This window comes from Myotis davidii, unplaced genomic scaffold (assembly GCF_000327345.1).
Source record: "Myotis davidii unplaced genomic scaffold, ASM32734v1 scaffold1107, whole genome shotgun sequence".
Taxonomy (NCBI): domain Eukaryota; kingdom Metazoa; phylum Chordata; class Mammalia; order Chiroptera; family Vespertilionidae; genus Myotis; species Myotis davidii.
The window spans coordinates 325,589-336,569 of NW_006300016.1; the positions used below are offsets into that span (position 1 = coordinate 325,589).

At 36.3% G+C, this 10,981-nt stretch overlaps 1 protein-coding gene across 1 annotated transcript in view; it reads right to left on the bottom strand.

Moving 5' to 3' along the window:
- Nucleotides 1-10,981, bottom strand: part of CFAP47 (cilia and flagella associated protein 47) — a 458,234-nt gene that overhangs the window by 201,789 nt on the left and 245,464 nt on the right. Inside the window, 3 exon segments of the mRNA XM_015571970.1 lie at nt 856-990; nt 8,871-8,987; nt 9,259-9,353. Of these exon segments, the coding sequence (XP_015427456.1) occupies nt 856-990; nt 8,871-8,987; nt 9,259-9,353 (347 nt within the window).

Genomic DNA, 10,981 nt, shown 5'->3' on the forward strand with positions numbered 1-10,981 from the left:
TCTGACAGGGAGAAAAAAAATGATATATGAGAACCCACTCATAAAGTTCAGAAAGAAAACCTAATTGACAGTCCTAGATGGCTCTTGTCCTTGCAGGCATGTATTGCAATATCTTTTTCTGGTGTATATTTAAGAACAGCAACCTAGTAATGAATTCTAGGAGTCGGAAAACAAAACCCAACTGACAGTCCAAGAGGGCTCTAGCCCTTGCAGCGAATTAAAAGAAAAGCCTATGGATCTGTTTTTGTTCATCACTTTATGTTCTCAGCCCATCGAACCTCAGAGGGAAGGTAGGGGAGGGTGGGGGTAAGGAGGAGAGATCAACCAAAGGACTTGTATGCATGCATCTAAGCCTAACCAATGGACACAGACACCAGGGGGGTGAGGGCATGACAGGGGGGTGGGGGGCAATGGAGGGATAAAGACACATATGTAATACCTTAATCAATAAAGAAAAAAATCCATCTGGATGTGTAAACTGCTCCCCCTAAAGGAAAGTGAAGCACATTCAGATCACAAGTTTCTATTTAGTGTATCAGTCCTTTTGTATATGAAATCAATTTAAAGTTTCCTAATAGGATTTGACCTTCAAAGTATATAACTTTCATTTTCCATGTCCCCAACCCCCATTCCTCAACTGCATTAAAGAGTCATCATCTCTTTGCAGGTGATGATTATTATTAAGCAAAACCTGTCCCTTATATTCTGCTATACTTTTGGTTTTGAAGGAGTAACATTTGCTAAGGCTTATTGTATCATATTGATAATTCTGTTAATTTGCGGTTGACAAAAATATCTAAAACCCCTCTTAAGTGTTTAACTCTATATATTCTTTGGCCCTAAGTACATCCTTACCTTTTTCTTCACAGTGTCATGTAAACTACACTGAAAGGTCACCAACATCTTGGGGAGATATGTAGGGAGTCTTTCATACATGTAGACACAAAGCATGAGCATCAGAATTGGATTATAGTCACAGATGTCACAGGCCTAGTTTTAAAGAAGAGAAATATAAATAAGAAGATATGCAGATAAAATATATAACTAGAGCTAAAGCATAGCACATCAATTGCTGAAATACTTGAAAACTTTTTAAAATGTTACTGATGGGCAATGATACTGAAATATAGACACAACAAACAAAATATTGCTTTAATCGGAACACCTCAACCTAAATATTAAAAGATGAATGAGAAGTGTTATATCACAATGATCTCTGAAGCTGAAAGACTCCATAAAAGCTAGTCAGAGGTCAGAAAAATATTATACACTAAAAATACTGACTAATGTGACTAAGACACCATCCCTGAGTTATTAAATATCATAGCATGCAGTAAAAGAAAAATCGAGTAGACAAACTATTTATGTAAAAGATGGCAAAAGAGTTTCAAACAAAAGCCCAAGGGAGGAGGTAATACATGAGATGACCTTGAAGACTAGATTTTAAATAGGCTGTATTTATTTGGAAGTAAAGGGTATATTCTATCTGGACGACAAAGAAATATAGGGAAAGGATATAGGAAAGTACAGTGTTCATTTGGAAGAAGAAGTACAACTTGAATCATGCATAAAATAAGAAAGGAGAGGTAGTGGAAGAAAAGACTAAGGAGTACAAAGACCACATCGTGGAGGGCATGAATGCCAGGGTGAAGGACTTAATTTCTGAACAAGAAATAACACAAGAGCAACAATTCAAGCAGATCAAGCAGCAGATGGTTGGGGAAATACTTTTCCCAGAACAGACAAATTATAATAAGGCAGAAAATGCAATTATAGTGAGAAACAACATAAAATAGTGATGGTAGTTGGAATAGATTTGAGATAAAATCCAGACTAGAGAGGAAAAACAGCAGACAATGAATATAGTCAGAATGCATACTGAAGCTAAAAGGTAGAGTCAGCAGCAGCAGAAGGAAGGATTCCTTCTATCAGTTTATGTAGTGCCTTTGATCTCCTAGAACAAGGTGGAGGCAGTGAGGGAGAATGAGTCATAGCAAAAAGGAATTGGGATTGGTCTGAGATGATGATTCAAAGACATAAAATACTACTGATAAACAAGCAACTCTGTCATTTTCAATATACAGGGAGCTCTCTACACATACAGGGAGATCTTCCATAAAAGGAAGATCATAGTATGATTTAATGGCACACATCCAGGTTAGCAACTCAAAATGATCTGGGCCTAGCCTGCAAATGCATATAGTGTGAGAGCTACGGAAATATAGTGTTACACCCCCTTACCCTCCATTTCACTTTCCACAGTTTCAGTTACCCATGGTCTAGTGCAGTCCAAAATTATTAAAAGGAAAATTCCAGAAATAATTCGTAAGTTGTAAATTGTGCACTATTCTCAGTAGAGTAACAAAATCTCACTCAATCCTGCCCCGGATGTGAGTAACCCCTTTGTCCAGTGTCTCCATGTTGTGTTTACCACCCACCCTTTAGTCAGGTGGTATGCATCTCGGTCACCAGATCAGCTGTCACAGTATCACAGTGCTTATGTCACCCTTATTTTACTTTATAATGTCCCCAAAGCACAAGAGTACTGATGCTGACAATTTAGATATGCCAAAGAGAAGCTGTAAAGTGCTTCCTTTAAGTGAAAAGGTAAGTGTTCTCAAATTTATAAAGAAAGAAAAATACCGTATACTGAGTCTACTTAGATCTCCTGTAAAAGTGAATCTATCCATGAAATTGTTAAGAAGGAAGAAATCCGTGCTAGTTTGCTAAGAGAGAACATATTTATATAATTTTATTATAATATATTAGAACTGTTCTTTTTTATTAGTAGTTATTGTTGTCAATCTCTTACTGTGCCTAAACCATATGTTAAATGTTATCATAAGTATGTATGTAAAGGAAAAAACATAGTATATAGCATACAGAATGTTCAGGCATCCATGGTCTCAGGCACCCACTGGGAGTCTTGGACCTATCTCGGTGGATAAGGGGGGGACTACTCACTCTATGTGGAGCTAAGACACATGACTCTAAAATTTGGCAGCAGTAACCAGAGAATAATTTTTATAGCCCATCTGATCATCTGTTAATTCGCATTTTCAAAAACATTCTTTTCCTTTTTTTTTGGAAGAAAAGAAGAGTTTAGTCTTTCTTGTTTTGTCTATAAGCGGTAAGGTTTACCAATAAAGGTAACCTGGGAGGGGATTGTTAGTAAAAAAATAAGAGAATTGGCCTTCCTCAGCAGGGTAGAAAGCAGCTAGCGAGTATGACCTGAGAGGAACTAAGAAAGATGCCAAAAATCCCAAGGTTTCTCACCAGTGTTCTGTGGCCCCAGATTTCTTCAATAAAGACAATCGTAGTCAACAGATGTAGCGAAGTTATTTAAGATAAGAACAAACTAGATAATTAAAAACAGAGTTTAATCCCCACAAGTGAAGAATATGGCTCTGCTGGGCCCTATGAGATGGACCAGGCTATGGGTGTGATCCAGAGAAGGTGTCTAGGGGGATGGAAAATGTATCTGTTGGGAAAAGGAGAACGCTCATGGCAAAACACTCTGGGCTCAAGTCTGAGGTTAATAAAAGTATTCTGAACAGTGTTTTAGTGACTACAACATAAAAGATATACATAGAAATATCAAAATTATTCCAAAAGCTTGTATTTCAAAATTTGAAATAAAAAAATATATTTGATAATGAAGATATTAAACTGGAAAACCAGAGAAAAGAGCATTCTTACCTTTCTTCATGATAAATTTCAATTAAAATAAGCTAAATAACAATTTGCACTTTAGTGTAAATTAACTACAGTCCTAGGCTTAAAAGGCCACGTGTTAATTTAAGTTAGGTTTCCTTAACACAAGATTTTCATGTGACATAAGACACTGGGGGGCAGGGGAGGACGGGGGATTGTCAATGGTGGGGGGGGAAAATGACACATATGTAATACCCTTTGTAATACTTTAAGCAATAAAACTTAAAAAAAAAGATTTTCATGTGAAGTATCTTTCAAATACATAATCATTATTTTCTCCATATAGGTCAAACCTACAAGAACTTTGATTATACTGACCCATTTTTACACATGATGACAATATTTCTTAATGGACTAACAAATGATAGGGCATTAGACCAAAAAAAATCATAATAGAGAAAATGCTAGAGTAGAAATCTGGTATCACCAGCTTTCAAACTAGACACCAACCATAACTATCAGTATCCACTGACATACTGTGATATCACAGAGGACATTGTTCATTGCCTTCCCAACAGCAATGATCTCCTTTCTTCCTTACTAAAAATCCCAATTTTTGTGGGTGTCCCATTATCTTTATCAAACATTGCTTTAGCTGTAAGTATGGGATGCAATTTTAACCAATGATATGCAATGGGAAATATGTTGTGGGACCATTGAGAAAGGTTTAACTTAAGGAAAAAGAGAAGCACAATAAAAGGGTACTACTCAACCAGCCCCAAGCAGAGCTGTGAGATGGTGTTACATGAGAATTTCAGTAGGGATTTCATGGGTGTTAGCGCACATATAAGCTGGGAAGCTGAGAAGCACTGAGCTAAATGAATCTCTGAAAACTTTGTTGAAAAACTGAATAACACATATGTGATACCCTTTGTAATAAAAAATTTAAAAAAAGAAAAACTGAATAACTATCCCTATAATATTCTACTCCCTGATTTCATCTTATGCAAAATATTGAATTTATTTTTAAACCACTTTTACTCATAAATTCTGTTAAGGCTGAAATATCTTAGTTGATAAAATCAAACAAAATTTAAAAGTCAGATCAATTACTCACATTTAGCTCTCCTACTACTCAGTGAATTATATGTAGTATAACCTCTATAAATGTTTATTATATTGATTTTTATATCCATCTATCTCCATATGGAAATGAAAATACATTCTATACTGAGTCCAAACAATTCCCAGAATATTTTTGCTTAACATAAAAAGCATGTCATGAAAGGGAGACTATGTAACAACTGTATAGTCCAACTCCCAAGATTCCACAACAGGAGAAGACAAAGGCTCAGAAACTTATCTAGCTGATTCAACAGTTGCAAAGGACATGAAAAATAAGAAACATAAACACTAATAAATAAATCCAGTGCTAAATTTCATAGGATTCAAATCTGGATCAGTACTAATCATCAGTATTAATTCATTATGGCTATGTTAATGTAAAGGTGATAATTTTACACTCTGACACTTAATGTGATTGGTAAATCCAGGCTGATTAAAAGTTAGTGAATTAGTCCTAGCTGGTTTGGCTCAGTGGATAGAGCATTGGCCTGCAGACCGAAGGGTCCCAGGTTAGATTCCAGTCAAGGGCACATGCCTGGGTTGCAGTCTTGGTCCAATGTGCAGGAGGCAGCCAATCAATGATTCCCTCTCATCATTGATGTTTCTATCTCTCTCTTCCTCTCCCTTCCTCTCCCTTCCTCTCTGAAATAAAAAATATATTTAAAATAAAATAAAAGTTAGTGAATTAGAACTGGCTGGGAAAAACCTGGTAATTATCTACTAAGTTAATTGTCAATTTCTCTAGTCATCAGATTTTGGACATCTTTAACGTTTATAAGCAGATAGATATTTTTTAATGTCTTTACCTATATAATTAAAATAAATATTTTGAGTCAACATATCTGAGGAAATCAAAAAGGAAAGGAGAGAATCATAACATGATGAATTATATTTTCTAAATAAACATATTTTAAGATTCTTATGAACCTGCAGTAAATTCTTAAGGACTATGTCAAACACCAATGTCCCATGCAACTTTTCCTGGTTTTCTTATTATAATGACTTCTCTTCCCTTTGACTCCCATAGCATATTGTTTCTGTCCCCTTGCAGGGTCTATCCAGTGACTTTCATTAAGGAGATTCAATAATTTGTTCAATTGATGGGAATTATATTTTTATTCTTCCAAACCAAAATCTTGTATTAGAGTTCGTCTTTAAACTCTCTTATACAAAAACTCTGACCAAAATCTTGATTACACTTTAGCTTTACAACTCTACCAACATAAAAGAATATAAACGTCACACGTGGGAAAAAGTGACTTTAACTACTTTATATCAATGCACATTTAGTACCCGAATGTGGGTTGATATAAAGTGGTTCCTTACACCTGCTAGAAAGAAAATACTTTTGTTCTTGACCAATTGAAATTGGATTTTCATTGCTCTGTGTTCTCTGTCTCCAGTCCATCTCCTCTCAGTCCATCCTCAACATTGTTATAAGAGTAAATGCATTTATTCCCATAATACCCATGAAGTAAACTGCTGAACTGTATGCTGATTCAAGATCCCAATATAGCCCATGTCTATTTCTAACCCCAAATTTCAACCCAGGCAACCTAGTCACATATGTGACTTGTTCACATTTGTTAGAGAGAGGAGGGGAGAGGAAGAAGGAGAGGGAAGAGGTGAGGAAGTGGCTGCCTCCCACATGTGCCCAGATCAGGGCAGGGATCAAGCCAAAATAGAATCAGTTGTGCTAAGTCCATGTCACCAAACTGAGACTTAATAGTAACCTAATTGCAGTTTCAGCCTCTCCCAAAAATATAATCCTAACCAGTCAGTCTGGAATTTCCTGGTCAGCACTAGTGAGGACATCTACCTTGTAGACCTCACTACTGTCCCCCAAAGAAAGGTGACCTTGCCTCAAACAATCCACTCTATCCCAGTCACTTCCTTGTCCCATCTCCTCCTTTCTGCCTATAAAACCCTCCACTTTATACAGCTCCATGGAACTCCTCTTTAGTTGCTAAATGGGATGTTGCCTGATTCATGAATAAAGATAAACAGATCTTTAAATTTACTCAGTTTAATCTCATTCATTCTATATTTTGTTTAGGCCATATCCTGTGAGTAAACACCTTCTTATCATTTCCAATCAAAATCTAATCCATCCTTCAAGAACCCAAATAACTCCTGGCCCCTCCACAGAGTCTAGAACACATTGATCTCTTCCCTTATCTGAACTCTACACTTCAATTTTTACACACATTGACAGTTAAATGAATAGAATATTATTTATCCTTTAACATGTATATATCTTGATAATTCAATAAATTTGTATATTCTTCAAGTTGGGAATAATTTATACTATTTCATTATTCTAAAGCAGCCATGGGCAAACTACGGCCCACGGGCCGGACCAGATCCGGCCCATTTGAAATGAATAAAACTAAAAAAAAAAAAAAAAGACCGTACCCGTACATAGCATATTATGTAATGATGTTTACTTTGAATTTATATTAGTTCACACAAACACTCCATCCATGCTTTTGTTCCAGCCCTCCGGTCCAGTTTAAGAACCCATTGTGGCCCTCGAGTCAAAAAGTTTGCCCACCCCTGTTCTAAAGTAACAAAGTACCCAAAAATGTTAAGCATACAATATATTTTGGATTATTACTATTGAGGACTTAATGTGAAAAGCCTGATGGAATTATAACTTGGAGGTCCAAATGTAATTAAAATGTATGCTGCCATTATGATCTCTACATGAATACTTATTTTAAAACCAAAGTGAAATATTTTTAGTTTTTGTTACTAAATTAGAAGATGATAATACAATATCTATATTCAAACAACTCTGCTCTTTGAATTCATTCTTAGAGCTCAGTAAGGTTAATAAAACATTCATTCTTGTGGTTTAAGAAAATTGGACCTATCACTAAAACTTTCTTTTCATGTATAGTTGGGAGTACATAATTACACATATTTTAAAATATCCAGTAGAATTCTATAAAGTCATATTTCAATTTTCACATTTTAACAATATCCCATGAAAAGACTGTTTCAATTTAGATTTAAAATTTTTAAAGAAAGGAACATTAGATAGGAGTCAACTAACATTTTTCCAAAGAAGATATACTAATGTCCAACAGGTATATAAAAAGGTACTCAACATCACAAATCTTGAGGGAAATGTAAGCCAAAACCACAATGAGATAGATATCACCTCACATCTGACATTATGGCTACTATCAAAAATATAAGAAATAATAAGTGTTGGAAAGGATGCGGAGAAAAGGAAACCCTTCCTTATGTACTGTTGGAAGGAATGGTGCAACCACTATGGAAAACTGTACGGAGGTTCCTAAAAAAATTAAAAACAGAACTACCATATGGCCCAACAATTCCACTCCTGGGTATATATCCAAAGGAAATGAGATTGGTATCATAAAGAAACCAGTACCCCATATTCAACTGCAGATTCCTAATAGTCAAGATATGGAAAGAGATAAGTATCTATGGACAGATGAATGGATAAAAAATGTGGTACATACTTATAATGAAATATTATGTAGTCATTAAAAACAAATTCCTGCCATTTGTGACAACATGGATGAACTTAGAGGACATTATGCTAAGTGAAATAAGCCAGACACAGAAAGGCAAGTATTGTTTGATTTCAATTATACGTGGAATCTGAAAACTCAATCTCATAGAAGCAGAGAGTAGAATGAGTGTTTGCTGGGGGGTGGGGATGGGGGAAATTGAGATATGTTTGTCAGAGGGTATAAACTTTCAGTTATAATATGAATAAGTTCTGGGAATGTAATATAAAGCATGGTTGTTATGGTTGTTAAAAGTGAATTGCATACTTAAGATCTGCTAAGAAAGTAATCTTAAGTGTTCTCACCATGCACAGACAAAAATGGTAACTATGTGAGGTGATGAATGTTTTAATTAACTTGATTGTGGTAATCATTTCTCTCTATATATAAAACACCATGATGTTGCACACCTAGAAAAATAACATCATACAAACTAAATATATATATAATTTTATTTGCCAATCATACCTAACAAAGCTTGGAAATAAATAAGGAAAGAAGACCCTCATAAAATACTTATAGAATGTATGATATAAAGGTACTCACCTGTATGCCAATGCAAAAGCCAATTTCACGAAGACTATCCACAACAATAGCACAATTGTGAAAATACTGTTCAGGACCTTTTGGATGTGTGTACATATTTATAAAATAAGGCTCAACCTGGAAAAGACAACAATCAAACCTTTCAGTTATGGAATAAAATTATTGCTTTTTAACTATTCTCTGTAATTCAACAAAGAACCATTTAAATATAAACATTTGTCTGTAGTATACTACTGCAATATAAGAATAAACAAAAAGGTAATGCAGGTTTAGGTGTTAAATAAAATAAAAACATTTAAAAGAATCAGTTTGCAGAAAATAATTGGAATGTAAATTATTTAATTCTCTCAACTAGTAGAAGACCATTCTGCATAAAAATAACTCTTACCAGAAATGGACAATAGGCTCCCAACACTGTGGCAAAAACAAGGCCATCTGAAAGGTGTTTGTCAAAATTTAGTATCCATCTCTCAGAGGGAATACCTGTTCCAAAAAAAAAGAGTAAATATAACAATACTTTTACTTCTCTAAAAAGATATCTTATGGAAATTTGAGCAATAGTCAAAGAAATATTTGCCTTTGCTTGGAAAAAAAATCATATTATTTGGAAATAAAAACAAAACTTAAACCTCACTTAATATCAGGAAATATATCTGTGGGATTTTATAAGCAATTGCAAAAGCTGACTCCTTTATGTTTGAATCGCTTTGAAGAATACACTACCATATAGTAATAGAAGAAAAATCCCGGATTTTAAAATTACTCATTCTGTACAGTAACTTGGAATTCAAATGTTTGATCGTGATCATCAACATGGATAAAGAGGCTCAGAAGATCTGGAGTTACTTGTAACTCTAAATTTTAGTGCCAGCTTTCCTATTTGTTGCAGAAATTCCTCCACATGTAGGGTATGTGGAAGGAGTTGGAAACTTATGGTTTAAAGAAACCAAAATCTATACAGTGGGGCCTTGACTTACGAGTGTCCCGACTAACGAGTTTTTCGAGATACGAGCCGTCTCTCGGCCGATTTTTTGCTTTGAGTTGTGAGCTAAAATTCGGGTTACGAGCCAGCTTCAGATACCCCACCACTAGTTGGCGCAGCGAACGTCACAGTGAACGCCACACTGATTAATGGCATTTCAATTCACTGTAATGGTGAAAATTGATTTGACATACGAGTAATTTGAGTTATGAGCTCTCTCATGGAACGAATTAAACTCGTAAGTCAAGGCCCCACTGTACTAATAATAGCCTAGGTCAGTGGTTCTCAACCTTCCTAATGCCGCCACCCTTTAATACAGTTCCTCATGTTGTGGTGACCCCCAATTTCATTGTTACAAATTGAACATAATTTAAGCATAGTGATTAATCACAAAAACAATATGTAATTATATATGTGTTTTCCGATGGTCTTAGGTGACTCCTGTGAAAGGGTCATTCGACCCCTAAAGGGGTCACAACCCACAGGTTGAGAACCGCTGGCCTAGGTGGTTGTTGCCCTAACGTCATCACAAGATGGCCGTCACAAGATGGCCACGTGCACAGCAGAGGCAGGCCCCAGAGAAGAGGTGGGTCACAGCAGGGAAGGGCAGTAGTGGGTGATCAGGCTGGCAGGGGAGGGCAGTTGGGGGCAATCAGGCTGGCAGGAGAGGGCAGTTAGGGGCCATCAGGCCAGCAGAAGAGGGCAGTTGGGGGCAATCAGGACAGCTGGGCAGGGCAGTTGGGGGTGATCAGGCCAGCAGGGGAGCAGTTAGGGGGCTATCAGGCTGGCAGGCAGAAGCGGTTAGGGGCAATCAGGCAGGTAGGCAGGCAAGCAGTTAGGAGCCAGCAGTCCCAGATTGGAGAGGGTGCAGGCCAGGCTGAGGGACACAACCCCCAGGCCTCTAGTTGAACTATAAAAGATAACACAAGAAGGAGGAGTAATAAAAGGACTTCGAAGTTGAGACTAGAACAAAAAACAAAGTATCTGGATATTTAGTAAATATCTGAAAGATTGTCCTATATTAGGGAGAGAGGGGGTGATTCAAACATTGGAAATCATTGCTATGTTGGATACGAAATTTCCTTTTTAAAATGCTTCTAGAGGAGAAACCAAGATGGCGGCATAGGTA